At 39.2% G+C, this 20,214-nt stretch overlaps 1 protein-coding gene across 7 annotated transcripts in view; it reads right to left on the bottom strand.

Moving 5' to 3' along the window:
• The window catches only part of lamb4 (laminin, beta 4), a 133,101-nt gene that overhangs the window by 24,994 nt on the left and 87,893 nt on the right, over positions 1-20,214 (bottom strand). For all 7 annotated transcript variants that reach the window (XM_036212259.1, XM_036212257.1, XM_036212263.1 and 4 more), the window contains 3 exons: positions 4,619-4,821; positions 2,817-2,999; positions 2,388-2,532 (listed from right to left, as the gene is read on the bottom strand). In XM_036212259.1, the coding sequence (XP_036068152.1) occupies positions 2,388-2,532; positions 2,817-2,999; positions 4,619-4,821 (531 nt within the window). The remainder of the gene's footprint in view (positions 1-2,387; positions 2,533-2,816; positions 3,000-4,618; positions 4,822-20,214) is intronic.

Raw genomic sequence — 20,214 nt, 5'->3', positions numbered from 1 at the left:
AGCCTGTACAGGGCCTCGGTCTCCTGGTGTCAGTCTAATATATATCTGTGTGTCATCTGCATAGCTATGGTAACTAATGTTGTTCTTTGTAACCTGGGCCAGTGGGAGCATGTAGATATTAAATAGAAGTGGTCCCAAGATGGAGCCTTGGGGCACTCCACATGTAATTTCTATTGGCTCAGAGGTGAAGTTACCAATTGACACAAAATATAGTGCAAGCAGGTTGGAATGGGTGGAGAAAAGTGTCAGGTGTGATGTGTGACAGAAGAGTTTCATCACAAATGAAAGGAAAGGTGTACAAGACTGTGGTGAGAACAGCCGTGTTGTTTGGACTAGAACTGAAGAAAAGACAGGAAGCAGAGCTGGAGGTAGCAGAGATGAAGATGCTGAGGTTCTCTTTGGTAGTGAACAGGATGGATCGGATCAGGAATGAATACATCAGAGGGACAGCACATGTTAGAGGTTTTGGAGATAAAGTCAGAGAGGCCAGACTGAGATGGTTTGGACATGTTCAGAGGTGAGACAGTGAATATATTGGTAGAAGGATGCTGAGTCTAGAGCTGCCAGGAAAGAGGTCTAGAGGAAGACCAAAGAGGAGGTTTATGGATGCAGTGAATGAAGACATGAAGGTGGCTGGTGTTGGAGTGGAGGATGCTGAAGACAGGCTTAGATGGAGGAAACTGATTTGCTGTGGCGACCCCTGAAGGGAAAAGCCAAAAGGAAAAGAAGAAGAAAATACAGGATTTCAACTTCAACCCCAGGCATGGCCTGGTGCTACCAACATAAGCATGGATGCTAACAGAGCTGTGATGGATTCTAATGCAGCCATGGAAAATCAGGCTGGAGTATTTCCTTGGACCTAAATACTGTTGAAGTCTGTCATCCGCTTCCTCAGTGAAAGAATTCGGATAAACCAGCGATCCTGATCAGGTTTGTGAATCGAAAGCAAAAGATAGCCCTGATGAAACAACGAAAACCCCTTAAGGGTTCAGCCGTTTATCAAAATGATCACCTGTCAAAATATCATGCTGATGTGGCAAAGCACGCTAGTCTGCTACAAAAGAGAAAATAGATCCAAAGTACATGAGTGCAGAACTCCAGAATCTTTGTCAAACCACTTGGACCACCGGAGCTGACCAAGCCTCTGGAAATAACCATGAAAGACTTTGAGAACTATGCATCTTTGAACTTTTATTAAAGCAAAATAAGCGAAAAATGTGACCTCAGAAACCGCTGAATGTGAACTTTGACCCGATTCTCCGTTGAGCTCCAGAACTTGAACACAATTCTATTGATGATAACAACTTTACAGTCTCTAGTCATAAGAACGAAGAACAACTACGTGGCCTTACACTTGTTCCTAAACTGTGATGTATCGCTGCACACATTCTTGTTTTTTTTCTACTTGTTTTTACTTTTATTATTAATATTATTATTTTTTGTTGAATACAATCTGCACAAATTATCTGTTGTAATTACAATATTTTGAAATGTTTTGCATTGACTAATATATAAGATTTTTGTTCCTGATAATGATAATCATCCGTGAAAGTCATTTGCATTGATTGGTGCCTGGAGCTTTAGGGTGTGCTTGGATCATCGTTGTCAGGAGGATCTTCTCTATTGATCGGTGCCGGAGCTCTGGTGTCTGCTCAGATCATCATCAACGGGAGGATCTTCTGTATTCATCGGTGCTCGAGCTCTGCTTGGATCATCATTGTTATTTCATATATTATTACCTGATTGCTTGAAATAAATAATTTTGTTCATTCATTATTTTATTCATTCGTGTCAGCCAAGCTGCTTTCTTCTGATGCAAAAGAGAGCTTCTAGTATCTGAAACAGGCTTTAAGTAGAAATAAGTGTACTGACCTTTCCAAACTTTTCAAAACATTTTTTATTATTCTAATTATAACAGTTATTTGCTGGAACAAATTAATGGTGACTAAAACTTAGACCTCAGAGTCAAAGCCCAGGCAAGCATGAAGTCATGTGTGCGCATGGTCACTGAGGTTCTGCAAGTGTGCACACATTACTCGTCTCGTGCCCGAGGACCAGCTCATGCGCTTAGAAGTAGACAGTGTTTCTCCCTTGATTACTTTTTTTTTGCTTGCAGGAAGATTAAACACGAGTGCAAGAGCAGAAAAGCCCTCATGGGTGTCTGAATTGTTCGCGAGGAATGTCTGAAGATGTCTTATGTATGCGTGGAGTTATGACAATTAAATAATGCCATGGATTTTGTTGTGCTTTGGTGTGTTTCTGTGTTGTGAGGTGCTGCTTTTGGTTGAGTTTTTTTAGTTTTTTTTTTTTTTTTTTTTTTGACTTTTCTAAGTTTTGATGTGATAAGTTGATTGAGTAATTAGATTGTGTTAAGTTGTGCCACTGACCTGTAATCAAGAGCTTGGCTCGCTGAAAGAGATCCCTGGTGTGAGTCTTCTTTCTTTGCAGTGTTACAGCATTGCTGATGAGTTGAGTCTGCAGGGTTTTTGCATGGTCTTTGATTGTTTGAGCCAGTTTTAGAGCATTGTAGATCTGAAAAAGGACCAGTGCATTAGAACATTGCTGTTCATCTTCTCTTTAATATATATTTAAAACATCAAAACCTCAATTCTCTTCCATCAGAGTTGATAGAATGTGGGAAATAGGAACTGGATCCAGAGAGTAGACTTTACCCACCTCTGATGTTTTGTCAACATTCTTTTGACTAGAGATTTTTTCACCCAAAAATAACTTTTTTTTTTTTTTTTAAAAGACAAAATAAATCTAGAACCCATCCTTAATATTAACCCCCCACTGCAGTTTTACTATAAACCTGCCTTTTTCTCTGCCCTTTGCAGTTTGGCTTGAAATCCAATGAGCTGGTCCTTTGCTTTCTCCAAAGTACTTAAAGCAATATGACTGATAGAAACTCCTCCATCACAGTCTGGACCTCCCAGAAGAAGGACACATGGAGCAGCACCATCTACAGAGCAGTTTTTCAGACATGGTCTTTTGGAAGCCTGCAAAGACAACATGATGTATTTTCACCTAAGGTCTTAAAAACAATTTGTTGTTCCAAATAATTTTAGTCACTGGCATTTCATTGGTGAAAGGTAGGGCTGGGCGATAAAGCGATAATTATCGTTATTGCGATATTATTTTTTTTTTGATAGTGAAATGAGTCTATTGCGATAAACTTTCGTTTTAAATGAACACGGGAGAAACCCCCGGAAGAGCTGCCCTTCTTTTTCTTCTTACGGAGTGGATGATTCTAGGAGCCCAGACTGAGAGGGGGGCACGGAGGCCCCGAATGATGACAAAAGGACAAAACAGAAAACATAATTTAATTAAACCAATAACCAATATATAATTGCAAATACTTTTATTTTTAATGTCAAGGTAACAATGTTTATATATTTTGTTTTGGAAACGTCGTCACCGGACCCCCCTCCTCTAAATTGAAAATGGTTCAGTCCGACCCTTCCGCAGCTGTTTGTGACCCACACACCCACAGAGTGTGAGGGAGAGAAGACACGCTTTAACAGAGAGGAGAACCTCCATGAAAAAAAAAAAAAAAGAGACAGTCCGTCTATTGCCGCGCATCACGTGTCACGCGGGGCTGAAAGAGGAGAGAAGGAGAGACTGCACGTGCTCGTAACAGCCGCGCGCGCGCAGGGGGGTGGGGACTCGATTCTGGTTCTGGAGTTGAGATGAGTTTGAGGGTTTTGTTAACATTTTAACTAAAAGCTTTTGTATAGAGCTTCGAATTAGAATAATGTGTTGTTTTATTATGTATCAACAATGAATTTGTTAGTTACATTTGTGCCGTTTATGCTCATTTCTTAATGAGGTGATCTAATAATAGTAAAATAAACTTGTTTTTAACGACTCCTGACATGACACTAAATGAAGAGATCTTATGTGTTTGATCAACCCTCCAACATGTACACATGTCAGATGACTGAGTGAAATGATGATTAAATCTATTATCAGAACTGTTTATTTTAAGTTTACATTTTATTATCTTCTGCTGCACAGCAGTACCTATAGTTTATGTTCAGAAGAAATTACAAAATAATATAAAATAACTGCAATATATTTGCTGCTTTAGAACAATGTTTTTAAGACTTAATTTTAATTTGAAAGGAACTTGTATGTGCTGCAGTCAGATTAAAATAAATCAGAAATGTTGTATATTATTTATTAGAAATATTTAAATGTTCCTCACAGTTAGTTTCAATTCTCCAGTTAATACAAAAAAAATAATTTAAACTAACTAAGATTTAATGGGGGGGGCAAAGTTAAGGTGTAAAAATCTGAAGTCCTAAAGCTGTTTGCATTAAAGATTACTTTGACAAATATAGTTATTTGATTTATATCGTTTTTAATATCGTTATCGCACAAAATGAAAAAAACGATATCGCATTATGAAAATTCCCATATCGCCCAGCCCTACTGAAAGGACAAACAAATTGACAAATGCATGACTGAATGGGTGTACAAATCAATAATGTTATTGGAATTATTTTTTCTCATGCTATTTTCCTTATAATATTGAAATATGTGATTTCATTTCACCTTAAAATGCTAGCATCACACAAACACTTTGCTTCAAAGACAGTTTTGCTCTTAAACTAACCTTATGATTGAAGGTGACCACACTAAGGTCCTTGACCTTCTGCTCCAACTTTGCCAGGGCTCCAATCCGGCTGCACCTACTCAGTTTGCGTAAAACCTCATGCCTTGTATCCATGGAGTTCTCCAGAGTTGTGCTGAAGTTTCTCAGCCCCTCCTCATTTAGCATAAAGGACTTATGATGCTTCAGGATTTGCAGGAGCAGCTCTGTAACAAGTTCAAACACAATTAGGCTGTTTTTTTTTTTGTTTGTTTGTTTCTGCATTTAAACATTCTTTTACAAGATTTGTATTTGTTTATATATTTATGCAGCTTTTTATCTTTTGAAATTATTGAAACTCTTTAAATGTTTTTAGTGGCTTAAAGAATTCTGACCCCTTCCTTGAATTGCCACCTTAACATAGAGGGGGTTGAGTGCTCGAGTGATCTCAGGAGTTACGCCATCTGGGGCTCCTTCCCCTGTTAGGGTCTCCCATGGCAGTCTGGTACTGGGTGATGAGCAAGACGAAGAGCATTTCAGAACCCCTTCATAAGTCATTATACTAAATATCCCATTACATCACTCGGATTGGCTTCATCGGGGCCCCACCCTGAAACCAGGCTTGGGGTTGAGGCTTGAAGGCGACTACCCAGAGGCCAGGGCTCTTCCCACGGACCCCAGTTGGATTGAGCCCGAAGGGGCATCGTGGGATTCCTCTCCAGTGGGCCCACCACCTGCAGGAGAGCTCAGAAGGGTGGCAGATTTGGGTGGCAGTCAAAAGAGAGTGCCTCAGTGGCCCGAACCTCGGTGGGTAGTTTTGGGACATGGAACGACACCTCTCTGTGGGAGAGGTGGAGAGGTACCAGCAAGATACAATTGGGCTCACCATCCAGGAATGAGCAAATGGTTTTTCTGCATGTCACTTTTTAATTCTGTGTTTACTCCTTAAAGACTGGTGCTGAATTTACACGTCTGGAATCTGCTGACCTTCTGAAGTCCTTCCTGAGTGGACATGACCAGTATTTGCTAAGGTTGATCAACTTGTATGAAGAAGAACACAAAACAAACCTGGGACATGACATCAAGCTCCAGTCTTCCTGATTCTGTAGTAAGTGAATAATAAACTGAAATGTTCACTATGATGATCTGTTTATAAACATACTGATTTTCGTGACCATTGCATCATCTGCTCTGGGTGTCAAACTTGTGACCTCCAGGGCTGGGATTCTGCTGGTTTTCTCGATCTCCTTGCTCCATCTTCTCGTGATTACCTGGTCAGGTGTGTCCGACCAGTTAGAAGCATGATAGGGAAAAAGGGAAGACATTTCCAGGAATTGAAGGACCTCCTGTTTTTTTTTTTTGTTTTGTTTGTTTATTAACCACTCTTTTTTGCTTCTAATTGGCTTAATACACTTGTTCCATACAATCAGAGGTAAGTGGAAAAAGGAGATCTGGAAAACGAGCTCTATCTCAGCCTGCGAGGCCTAGAGCTGGACACCTCTGGTTCAGAGACTGTTTTTCAGGCAACACTGGGTAAGACCAGCAGGAATCAATTCCATCCAGGTATGGGTCATCCCAGCAGTGCTTGGATAATGGAATATAAATAAATGATGGTGACTGCAAGTCATGAAGTTTAAGTTGTCTTTGCTACTGAAGTGTCTTAGGATAAATGTGATAAATTTATATTTACACATGAGATTATTTACTGACCAAGGTGGTCACATTTTCTTTTGAAATTGGCTGCTAGAAATATACTTTAGTCCATACATTTGATTTTCTAAGGGGTGTAATTAAAGTGTAAAATTGTGTCCAATATATAGGGTTAAGCCTCCTGGCTTTAAGTATTTTTTTTTTTCAATTGAATATATTTTTTATTAATTTGGCCACTATCTTTTATGTTTTTCTTTTAGCAGGGCAGCACAATACTGTGATCCATATTTTACATACACTTGTAAATGTTTGCGCTAAAATTTTAAATGTTAGAAAAGGTGGCATAGAAATCTTAACAGATTTTCTGCTTATATAAAAATCTCAACATATTTTTATATTTTTTGCTTTCTTGCATGTATTTCTTGAACTAATTCTGCCCTATTCAAAACTTACAAATGGTTAATAATTTTGAGGGTGTTAACTCTTGAAATGGGGGGGATTACAGACAAGACACACATAGACAGACAGGATACAATTATAGTAAACCCAGTACATCAAATACACTCTTCTTACAGGCTCCAGGTTTTCATGGCGGTCAACTCAATGCTGTTCCTTAACAGTGATAAGCTGTGATTCTGAATTTTTAAAGACAGTTAAGGGCCATTGTGGAGAGAATAAAACAAAGCTGATTAAAAAAGTGGCTATGTCATGCTATTCTCAATTCTTTCAGAGTAAACTATATCCATATATTTATCCTATTTTACCTTTGACACACTAGATAACTTGTTTTTTATGTTTTTCCTTTTTCTTTTTTCATTTCATGACATCATCCTAGAGCCGGCCTCGGGAGCCTGTCTGCATTGTGCCCATGAAAACAAACATCCGAAGTTTTGCAAAGATGTATGTATTACACTTAAAACTAAGGAAGTTGATTTTTCATGCTAAAGGACCTTTAAATATGAGTCGGCAGACATTTATTTTTAACTGTCTTATGGTAGAGAGTATCTAAAATCTTTTTTTTTTTTGTGGAATAAAATTCAGGTATGAAGAGGTTATAAAAACAGGTTATACAGAAAGAGACTTCACAAAAAAGCTGAAACATGTTCAGCTGTTCAATGTTTATGTATCTCTGTCTCCAAAGCCAAATTTCCTGTTTTGGTCACGGAGAACCGGAGATCCACTGCAGTTCTTGCACTTCCATTCATCTTTAAAGAGCATCGCTCAACCTTCATTAAGTTGGCAAAGGTATGTTTGAAACACACCCAGTATTGATGCAACGCCTGATTTTCAAATTTTAAAAATGTTCTTTCAAAAGGACCACTACAAATTTTCACACCAGTACCTAGAGGTGTGAAAATTGGACTACATTTATTATCATTGTTGTCTCGAACAATGGAATTTTTAATTTTCTCTGGTCAATCCATAATCAACTCAACCAATAAAATATAACAAAAATATAAAATATGTAATAAATACATAAAATACCTATTAAATAAATGCATAACGTACGCAATGGAACACTTGTACAACATTAGCTGCATTTCCATTAACTCTGAAATTTTGCAAATTGGATTTTTTATAATAAGTTCACTTAATGGAGACACCACAATTTCGAAGAAAACTTGCATTTAAAAAATAAAGTATTTGTGCTTAGAGGAGGTGGTTTTTGGGGCGTATCAAAACAGACATTTTTCAAAAAACTGTAATAGAAACACTTTTTAAAAAATAAATGCGCTTATGTTGTGTCTTTCCTCACTGCTGCACAGCGGACATCACAAGAGATCTAACAGCATCGCAGCTCTTTATAAGTTGCGTATCATACAGAATCGTACAGCTCCTCCATAAAATCACCAACCAAAGTTTCATCATCGCTTCACCTGTAGCTGTACTTTGGCACCTTGGAGCCTGAATAAGACACACAAGTCGCCTTTCAGGATTAGTGCAAGTTCCGTGACAAACTTAGATGGATGAAAAAAGTCCCAGCTGTTTACCTGCTAATATGGTTATTTTTTAATACAACTGAACAGACTTGTCGTGAGCATCTAAGACTGTCAATGCTGTGAGCCACACTGCTGTGATGTCACCCATATGCTCCCTTTTAGGAATTAAATAAAAAAGGTCTTGGTCTTATTCATCGCTATGTTTTTAATGACTTACCGTGTGAATTGGTTTTTGCTTTATTGCAAAATTATGAATTTATGGAAATGGTGTCATTTCGAAACAGTTTTTTCAAAATTCCTAGAATTTCAATTTCAAAATTGTGCACAGATGTGTAATGTAAACGCAGCGAATGCCACCCTAGCATACCTAGAGATAATTACCAGACATTCATTCACACACATTTGTCATTACATTAACTATTTAATCCATTAAAGTGTGCATTTTTATATATTTCATGTTTTGTTTTTTGTTTTTTTACTTCAGACCACTGACGCTGCAGGGGTACCAACAGTGATCAAGGGGGTGAGTGTTCGCCTACGGATCACCATGGAGCAAAATGTAGAGATGACAACCCAGTCAAAGAACTTTGTGAATGTTGCTGTAATCCTGGAGGAGTGCATCGTTTTGCGTGCATTTAAGAAGCTGACGCATCCTGGAAAGTCCAAGTTGGTTCAACTGAAAATAATTTGTAACCTGGCAGCCTTAAAATTTTGATTAAGGCTAACAAATTACTCCAAGTTAGTTTAATTAAACAATGTGTTTCCCCGACTTAAGAGATCAAGTTCACTTAACTTATTGCTTTGTTGTGGATACTTTATTTTGTAGGTTAATAAAACGTAGTTTTGTTATGTCAACAAAGCAAGTGAGGTAATCGCAACTAAATATTAAGTGTGGGTAACAGATTTTTTAAAGTAGTTTCAAGTTGGTTTGAGTTGACTTTACTCAACCAATTAATTAGACTTGATAAGAAAGGTAGTTGAAAATACTTAACTTCCTTAGTTGATACAATACAAATATTTGTTTGTTTAACTTAAAAAAAAAACATTTCCTAAAACAAAGCAATAAGTGAGATCAACTTGATCTTTTAAGTTGGGGAAACTTATTGTTGAATTGAAGTTATTTGGAATAATTTGTTAGACCTAATCAAAATTTTAAGGCAGCCAGGTTACAAATTATTTTGAGTTGGGCCAACTTGGAATTTTTTACAGTGAATCAACCTGTAGTTTAGATTTTCTCCATCTGCCTTCATATTTCCGTTAATCTCTTTTTCCATTCTTTACGAGAATGGAATTTCTCCAGAGATTTCTTCCTACCAGAGATCACCTTCACCTTACTAGGAGCAATATTATCCATGATATTTGACGTGTTGGAATTAAAGCTATTAACAAGTTCATTGACTGAATTCCCTGAGAGGGGAGGAGTCAGAGAGAAAATCTGATTAAACATCTCTCTAGTATTTTCAGTTATATACCGTTTTGTGATCTCCTCGCTCAAAACATTTGTGTGTACTGGAATTGTGCTCTCACAGAAAACACAGCAGTGATCAGACAGACCTAAATCACATACAGTAACCTTAGAGATGTTCAGACTTTTGGAAATCAATAAATCAAGAATATTCCCTCTGTTGTGTGTGGGCTCTGTTACATGTTGTGTCAACCCGAAATTGTCCCGAGTGCTTATCAGGTCCTTAGTCCCTTTGTTCTCAAGATTTCCATAATGGATGTTAAAATCTCCAGCCATTATTATACAGTCAAAATCAAGACAAATTATAGACAGCAGTTCACTAAACTCAAGGTTAAATTCTGCACAGTATCCTGCTAAAGACCTGATATTTAAAAGTGCTAACTTGAGAGGTCTAGGAGTAATAATATTTTCATTTACCTTCTGTTTCTGGAAATGCGCAGAGGAAATGTTTACCTCTTTTAAAATCCTTTGTTTGCGTTTTGGCCAGATTACATTCCTCCTTTTAGTGACAAGTACAGAAACGGTGTGTATTTCTAGAGAACAGGGTCCCAGGTTTTTCTGGAGAACATCATGACTGTTGGTATTTTCACAGCCTGGACCCTCAACACATAAAATGTTGTACAGGAGAGGGTGGGGCTTTATGTCGTCCCTTCTAACGTTCTGGTGACAGAGTTATGGGGGACAAAAATGGGTTGGCCAGAGGGGTAGATCAAAGCCCAATCCCGACTCGCTCCATCATCTGCTCGGTGAAGAGGGCAAAGAGGGGGAGGGAGAACCGTCAGGAGTTTGTTGGTTTTGTGGTGTTTGGGAGGGTCCATCGTCCTCGTTGTTTTTCCTCCAATTCTCCAGCTGTTGGACTTATTCATTGGCTTTGCTCCAAGATGGTTCCAGGGAGGATTATCTTTCGATTGTTTGTTATTGTCCACAGATATTGTCTTTCTCTCCGTAGAATCTGTGCCATTTAGCTGCGTGTTAGCTTTCTCTACTCTGTTGAGATGAGGTAGTGGCAAAGTTGTGTTGTTTTATTTTACTGAACGTTGATTGAAGTTTTGAATTTAAAATGCCCTCCACTTGCGCTTGGGCTTTTGTTAGATATTTTACGTTACAGCCTTTTATTGTTAAGAAAGTTTATATCAATACAATTATACAAAATAAAGTAATTCTGATGAAAACTATAAATTTCGCCATTCTTGTTTTTATAATTAATGTAGAACTGCTAAAGTCCATGAAGCACACATTTTTTTTCCTGAAAAAAAGGCCACATATTAATGTGCGATTAATCGTGAGTTAACTGTGGACAATGCGATCAATCGCGATTAAAAATTTTAAGCACCTGGCAGCTCTATTTAAAAGTATTCAGAAGTTAATGCTGGTGTGATTAAAATATGGACCGTCATATGGACCATTTTTTCTTTTTGAAAACACGACAAGCTCCATTCAAGTTTCTGTCACGTCTCTCGCTCTCATCTCAAATGAGATTTCAGGTTCCAAGTTGTAAAAGTGTGGCTACAGATGAAGCAATGAAGAAATCTTGGTGATTTTACAGACGAGCTGCACGATTCCGCATGACACGCAATTTGTAATGAGCTGTAATGGTCGATACAGCTGCTGTACAGCGCTCAGGACAGACACTTCAAACCAAGAAGCACATTTATTTCGAAAAAAGGGTTTCCATTACAGTTTTGCAAAAAATGACTATTTCGACACGCCCCAAATACCACCTTCTCCAAGCACAAAAACTTTTTTTCCAAAAAATTCCAGTTTTTTTTTTTAGAAATTGTGCTGTTTCCGTTAAGAGAATTTATTATCGAAATTTCAATTTGAGAAATTTAGTTAATGGAGACGCGACTACTGAGGCTTCTCCACCTATTTTTAACTATTTATTTTCTATTAGGGGAGGTAAGAAAGGTGGCTGCATCGATGCATCATGCTCACAAAACAATCTTCTTCTTTTCCTTTGAGCTTTTCCCTTCAGGGGTCGCCACAGGGAATCAGTTTCCTCCATCTAAGCCTGTCTTCAGCATCCTCCACTCCAACACCAGCCACCTTCATGTCTTCATTCACTGCATCCATAAACCTCCTCTTTGGTCTTCCTCTAGACCTCTTGCCTGGCAGCTCTAAACTCAGCATCCTTCTACCAATATATTCACTGTCTCTCCTCTGAACATGTCCAAACCATCTCAGTCTGGCCTCTCTGACTTTATCTCCAAAACCTGATGTATTCATTTCTGATCCTATCCATCCTGGTCACTCCTAAAGAGAACCTCAGCATCTTCATCTCTGCTACCTCCAGCTCTGCTTCCTGACTTTTCTTCAGTCCCACTGTTTCTAATCACAAAACAATAACATCTTAAATTTTGTACTTAATAAATATTCTTCGTTTGAGCATCATGCTTTTCTCTTTGGTGCCTCACCTGTTTTAACTGTCACAGTTGATAGACCACCAAACCCTCCCTCCTATTGTATTGAAGAATTTTCCGAATTTTTATAAATTCTTCATATTAGGTTTGACAGGATTTTGATTATTGGTTTTCATATAATGAATGATAAACCTCAGAACTGTTGCTTTACGACACTGAGCGACAGTGTGATTTATGACAGTGAGAGAGTACGTTTTACAGTTGCTGTATGAAGTGCGTGTCTGGGGGACTGAAGCCTGTTAATAAAGAGTTCTGCTTTCAACCATCGATATAATCGCCACTCGTCGAATTCTACATGGTGTCAGAAAATTACTGGATAGGATTAAAAAGACAAAGAACAGAGAGAAATGGCAAAGTTTAATCTGCCTGCCAATTTTACGTTTGATAAGCCGTCTGAATGGCCAGACTGGAGGCAGCATTTTGAGCGATACAGAATCACCACGAAGCTCAATAAGGATGAGGGGCCGGTGCAGGTGAGCTGCCTCATCTATGCGGGGCAATAAAGCGGAAAATATTTTTGAGTTGTTCACATTTACAGAGATGGTTAGCAGAAACAAAATCGAGGTTGTCTTAGCAAAGTTTGATGACTATTTTTGCCCGCGGAGGAATGTGATAAATGAAAGAGCGTGTTTTCACCAGTGCGTGCAGCGCTCAGGGGAGAAAGTGGACAGTTTTATCCGAGCGCTGTACGAGCTGTCTGAACATTGCGACTTCGGAGCAGCCAAAGAGGAACACATCCGTGATCGGATCGTGGTGGGGATCCAAGATAAAGAGCCATCGCGCAGGCTACAGCTGATGTCGGATCTGGCACTGGCGCTTACAGTTCAAACTGTATAGCAAGCCGAAGAGGTTGCAGCACAAGTGAGTCTGCAAGGGGACACGGCAGCGTCGGTTCAAGAGGTGCAGCACAGGAATAAGAACACTAACTGGAGACAAAAGCAGAAACCAGGCAAGTCAAACGCACACAGTAAATGGGAGGAGCCTGTAAAGAAATGTGGAAGATGTGGAAAGCTGCCACACAGAGGAGATAAAAGATGTCCAGCTTCAAAAGCTAAATGCCATAACTGCCATAAGATGAGGCATGGGCCAGAGCATGTCGTAGCAGGAGATCAGTGAATGAGGTCACTGAGATGGAGAAGGAGAAAGGTGAGCAGACCAACTTTCTCGGCTCTGTATGTAATGCTAATGAAAAGGCTGAAGCATGGACGCTGTTCCTCCAAGTGGAATCCATAGGAAAGGTGTTACAGCCATCTGACCTCCCACTAGACAGCCCTGGAGGAGAACTGTCATGCCTCGGTTGCTTTGACGCTGCAGTATGCTACAAAGGCAAAAGCTACACATCAAGGATGTATGTAGTATGAGGGCACAATTCAACAATCTGCTCAGCCGCTCTCTGTCTGTTGAGATGAACCTTGTGAGAAGAGTAGATGAGATCACAAGCTACACAAATAAGCTGATTGTCAGCAGTCAGCCCTATGGGGAGCACGGTATTTTAAAAACCGACCAGGCGAAAATAGAATTAAAAGAAGGTGCCATGCCACACGCAGTCCACACAGAAAGGCACGTTCCATTTCCCATGCTACAGAAAGTGAAAGGATGGAGCAAAACCACATCATTAAACGTGTGACACAACCGACAGAATGGTGTGCTCCAATCGTGCCGGTATTAAAGAAACATACAGGCAAGGCCCGTATATGTGTCGACCTAACAAAACTGAACAAGTCGGTGAAAAGAGAGCTGTACATCCTACCAACCTCGGATGAGATAACATCCAAATTGAGTGGTGCCACGGTGTTTTCATCTCTTGATGCTGCTAGCGGGTTCTGGACGATTCCCCTAGACCCAGACAGCTGCAAGTTGACAACATTTATAACACCGTTTGGCAGGTACTGCTTCAAAAGACTACCATTCGGTATCACAAGTGCACCTGAAATATTTCAACGCAAAGTGCTGGAAACTCTGAAAGGCCTGGAGGGTGTGGAGGTCTTCATGGATGATATATTGGTGCATGGAGCCACCATGGAGGAACATGATACATTTTTGGATAAAATTTTACACTGCATCGACTCAGCAGGCCTCAAACTCAACAAAGAAAAATGCTCTTTGAGGCAGAGCCAGTTGAGATTTCTGGGTGTCACAGAAGTTATACATTTACTTATGCTTCATCCTCTGAGTCTTGTTTTCTTATTGTCAGAACACCCTGACCACAATGAGTAAACATTTTGATTTCATTAGAACATCTTGTCCACATTAGATATGGCATTTACATTTCCATCTTAAGCTCCAGATTAACAGCTGATTCTATGACTGTATAAAATGTGAGCGTCCATCACAAATCAGGGCTCTGCAGACCTCTCCGCCATGCTCGCCAGCATGTATTTTTCTCTGCTCTGTTTAATAAACTTTCATGAAAACGTTTGACATTTCTTCATTTCATCGGATCAACAAACATTCCACCACAATCTTGGCATCACGAACAGGGTTTCGCGTGTGTTCGTCGGAGGATCGGACCAGAGGGATTTGCCATCCTGAATCACAAAGATTCAGCCTCATCTCACCAAATCCAACAGTGACGAGGACTGTGGTCCGTGATCTCGATCGACCGCGATGGAATCATCGAACTTCGGTGGACAAATGGATCCGGTGAGGAAGATTCTATTCTAAAATATTTCCACTATTTCTTGTTTGCATAGGTTGATTTGGAACATTAATAACTCCAGATTTTTGCCCTGAACTAAGTCAAGGGTTTTCATAAAAAAATAAAAAAATAAATAATAATAATAAATAAATAAATAAAATCCATTTGCTAAAACCCATCATAAGTGAGTCCTGTGAGCATGATCTAAACAATTATCGCTGGCAGCAGTAAATTGATAAGGGAGTCCTGTGTGTATAACTTGATTCGTTGTACTAGACCAGGTAGCGTAAACCTGTCACCCGTGTTGTGGGGAGACCAGGAATTTTGGTAATAAAAGGTTCATGCAGCAGCAATGCAGTTATTGTGACGAGAAAATTCTGGGAGACCAGTGAAGTTCTGTCACAATAACCAATTAAGATCAGGTGTATAATTGAAGTCCTGTCAGATTGGTTCGGGAAAAGAACAGAAATGGGTAATGCAAACGTGAAACAGAGCGGAGGTTCAGACTCAAGTCTGGTCACGTCTATGAAAGCGAAGTATGGTGTTGAATGTTGTGAATTTGTGGATTACTGGTGTCAGAAACATGGGTTCCCCGAGGGAGGTTCTTTGAGTAAATGCCAACTTGAGAAACTCAGTAAAAACGTAACTGAGGAGAGACAAAAGATGAATAAGCGAAAAAGGGTTAAAACAAAGGCAATTAAGCGAATGGATGATATGAATGAATGTTTAAAAGTTTGGGAAGCGGAGCGTAAAAAAATGGTAGAGGCAGAAGGCCTGCAAGGCCCTGACTGCCCTGAAAATTGAAAACAAAAAACAAAAAAACGGAAAAAAAAGTCTGATGAATCAACTGAAAATAAAGAAACTTCCTCAGCACCCTCTTCTTTTCTTTACCCTTCTACACAGAATCTCTGGAGTGCTGCAGTCGGACCGAGTCTGGACTCTACCCCTCCTCCATATCAGCCCCAACCAGCTCAACCAGAACCACACGGTGATGACGTGGAACAAAACGCAGGAGCGACAGCCATGCAGCCTGAGATGAACCAGCAGCAGCTGCCTCCACTACCCCCCCCCCCCCTTCCTCTTGTGAAGATGGAAGAAGTAAAGCTCCGGCCTTCAGCTCCTGCTGTAGCGGCGTTATCAGCTCCTGCTCACAACAACAGATCTGTGAAGGCAAAACAAGAAGAGCTGCAGCAGAAGGAGAGCCGGACAGTGCTAACAGCTCCCATGGTTCAAGTTGCCGGCCCGACTGGAGATCCTGTGTTTGTATGACTGCTGATGACATCATTGCTGCATCTTAACACCTGCTCAAGCAGGAAAAGGTGGGGAGGTCTTGGCGCGAGCCCTGGAGGACTTTGTCAGAGACTATGTGCCCAGCTCTGGAGAAATGGCTAGAGTGATGCTGCATATTCTGAGCCAATCCCAGTTCTCCACTCTGAGGAGCCACTTTGAGACCCGACACCAGCCTGCGACTCACGACTGGCACGACCCTGGCAACCAGAATGCAGCAAACGTGGCCTATAGACAATGGAAATACGGACCGATAGCTGCTGTTCATGCTCACTTCCCTGTCTGGTGCGACCATGCAAAGGTCAGTGCCTGCATGCAACGTGAGGATGAAGATGTGGTTGACACAGTTGTTACCAAGCTGGATCAGGAAAAGAACTCGTCAACACCAGTCGTCGTTTCAAAGGAGATCATTACTCCACGATCACACCTCCTGGAAACACCAGAGAGAGTGGTGTTCCGCCGTAACCATCGTCACATCCGCAACGACAACCGACAGCATGTTGCTACCGCCACCCATTCAACTTCAGCTGGGACTTCTCACCAGGAACCACTTCCTTCCAACGCTCCAGCCTTGGAGACGGAGCTCTCCGTTCCACCTCAGGTCATCAATACAGCAAGTTCTCCAACCCCTGTTTCAAAGACTGTTTGTACACGTTCTGGACGTGTGTGCAAACCTGTCGAGAGACTCAACTTGTAGTCTCTATGCAGTGCAATGTGCACAATATGACCTTTGGGGGGGAAGTGTTTCTCACCAAAAAAAAGTGAGAAATCACAGAAGAGAAGACGGAATACAAAGATGAACTAAAGTTATATAAATTTTTGAAATGTGAATTTTGAATGAGATTAATTGATGATGCTCGATTACTTTTGGTAACTAATTTGTTATGGCATCGGAACCTTTACTATACGTCATTTATAGTTGTGTTTGTTCTACCATGTCCTATGTTAACTGAGAGAGATTTTATTTTCAAAGTTACATCTTTAGTTTAGAGTAATTTGAATTTAATCTTACGTGTTGAGAAAAAAAGAAGTTTTACACATAAAGCATGTTACAGTATAATTTATATTGTTTATTTGGAAAGAAAAGGGAGATGTCATATAATGAATGATAAACCTTAGAACTGTTGATTTACGACACTGAGCGACAGTGGGATTTACGACAGTGAGAAAGTACGTTTTACAGCAGCTGTATGTAGCACATGTCTGGAGGACTGAAGCCTGTTAATAAAGAGTTCTGCTTTCAACCATCGATATATCGCCACTCGTCATTCTTCACTGGTGACTTTAATTTTCATGTTGATCAAAACAATGACATCTATGCTTGTGAGTTTTTAAATCTTCCTAGCAGTATGAATTTAAAGCAACATGTCACACAGGTCACTCACAACAGAGAAATACACCCTAGCCTTGTCATTACATACTGCCGGAGTGTCCTCTGTTGTTGACTTAGGCATATCTGGTCACTGCTGTGTTTTTTTTTATGTCACCAGTGAAATCCAGCAGGAAGCCTCAGTGAGAACTGTGAAGAAACGGTATATACATCCTGAAGTGGCTGCAAGTTGTATTGACATTTTTAAACAAACTCCTCCTCAGATTTTACCTGCATCCTGTCTTTTTATTATTGATGATTTAAATCACAGACTTCAGTCTTCCATAGATTCAGTTTTTGTCCAACCAAGACAAAAAAAAAATAATAATTACCACTCCTAAAACACCATTTAAAACTGACGACATCAAACATCTGAAACAGAATTTTAGAAGGTCAGAAAGGAGATACAGGAAGTCTAAATTGATAAATGATAAAGACATTTTAAAAGAACAACTCAAAATTTACAATACTCAGTTAAATAGGCCAGAACTCAATACTTTTCAAACATTATCTCAGAAAATAAAAACAATCCAAAATGTATTTTTAAAAGAATTGATATTTTAATAAATAAAGATGTTAATAAGTCCTCCATGCCATCATCTAATGCTGCATCCGAGGACTTCACAGACCACTTCATGGGTAAAATCAATGCTATATGATCTAATATTTCATCTGTGCAGTACTCTGGTTTTAACAGATCACCAGCATTGGTTTTATCTGAGGAAACAGGTAAAATCAATGCATCAACCAGGAGTTTTGTCCTGGTTGATGCACAGATGCTTGGTCGAGTTTTATCCCAAGTAAACACCAACACCTGCCTTTTAGATCCCATTCCCACTTTAATTTTTAAAACATTTTATGGATTCTTTGAGTCAGAACTTTTAAACATAGTTAACTGCTCTCTTCAGACGGGTGTCTTCCCCTCTGCCTGTAAAACAGCAGTGGTGAGGCCACTTCTGAAGAAGAGCAGTTTAGATCCTAATACTCTGGATAACTACAGACCTGTATCCAACTTACCGTTTTTAAGTAAAATTATAGAAAAAAATTGTAGGCATTCAACTTCATGAGGTTAAATAACCAAAATATTTTAGAAAAATATCAATTTGGTTTTAGGATGAACCACAATACAGAGACGGCTCTTTTAAAAATAGTTGATGATTTTAGAATTAATTTAGATTCACAGAAACTTTCTGTTCTGCTGCTGCTGGATCATAGTGCCGTTTTTGATACAGTAGATCACCAGATTGTAGTGGATAAACTTGGGAGTTTAGTGGGCCTCTCTGGAAATGTTCTCAAGTGGTTTTATTCTGACTTTACAGATCAACACTTTTATGCAAGTATGGATACATGCTCCTCAAGAATCCATGAAATAAGTTGTGGGGTTCCCCAAGGGTCAATTTTAGGTCCTATTCTTTTTAATTTGTATAGGCTATGTTGCCTCTCGGGGATGTCATCAGGAGACACAGTGTTTACTTTCGCAGCTATGCTGATGATACTCAGCTTTACATCGTCGTGTCTCCTGATGACAATGAACCTATAAATAATCTTTTAAATTGTATTTTAGACATAAAATCATGGATGGCCGAGAACTTCCTACAGTTCAACCAGGACAAAATGAAAGTTTTAATCATCTGTCCTGAAATAAAGAGAGAGCTGGTTCTACCACATCTTCAAAATTGTAACCCTTCTCATTGTGTGAGAAACCTGGGCGGTCACTTTGACTCTGAGCTGAATTTTATTCCACACATTTAAAATAAAAAATCCTGTCTTAACGTTATTTTTAAACATTGCCAGAGTCTGCCCATTCCTCTCTCTTGCCAGCACAGAGGTGCTGATGCTTCTAGTTTTAGCAGTTTAGATTATTGTAATGCCCTGCTCTCTGGTCTACCTAAAAAGTCTTTCAAATTTACAATTATTACAGAACTCAGCGTCACGAGTTCTGACGAAGACCAGGGGGCGAGAACACATTACATCAGGTTTAAAATACCTGTATTGGCTCCCTGTGCATTTCAGGATTGATTTCAAAGTTATCTTAATGGTTTATTAATGTTTTCAGTCTTGGGCCTTTTCATTTAGATCAGGGGTCTCCAACTAATTTGGCGAGAGGTCCAGTAACTCTGTCAGCTTGGTAGACCGGGGTCCGAACATGCAAAAACATTCGGTCAATATTTCACTTTTCTGTTCTTTTATTAAATTACAACGTGTAGTTACATTTGCAAAGAACTCTCAACAAGTATTTCTCTCATTCCTTTTTGTACAAAAATACATACATGTGCATGAATTGTAGAGTAAAAAAAGATATTGTACATTATCTTGCTTCCTTATAGTGCAATATGTGTGCTCTTTCGCAAACTTTAACATTCTGCTGTCTGTCACTTAAAGTGCAACAGGTAACATGAATGTACCTCAAAAAGCATTCATAATTAATCCTTCAAATGTTAATTTTCTGTTTCGCAACCTTAAAAGTAGGTTAAAAATAATGGTACATATTGAACATTAAAGTAAGAACTTTCATAAGTCCAAAAATTATTATAAGCATAAAGGTAAACTATAAAACAGACTTAAAGAGATGTAGATGGCACTTTGAATGGTGGTGTTGAGCTGGAACTATATGGAGCTAAATTGGGGCCAATAATATTGAAACCCAAATAAGACAAATTGAAAGAATATTGGTGTTTGACCAAAAGAATTTAAAATGTCCGACTTTTTTTACTGTTCTAAAATATCTTAATTATTTTCAACTTCAAATTTTCTCTTTTTTATGGCTTAAACTCAGAATTTCAGCTCCCAAACTTAATCAGTTACATTTATTTTCCAGTTTAATCTCTTTTTTTTTATATAAAAATTTTAG

Source organism: Oryzias melastigma, linkage group LG6, assembly GCF_002922805.2.
Source record: "Oryzias melastigma strain HK-1 linkage group LG6, ASM292280v2, whole genome shotgun sequence".
NCBI classification, from domain to species: Eukaryota; Metazoa; Chordata; class Actinopteri; order Beloniformes; family Adrianichthyidae; genus Oryzias; species Oryzias melastigma.
This window is presented reverse-complemented; position numbering and strand designations above follow the sequence as displayed.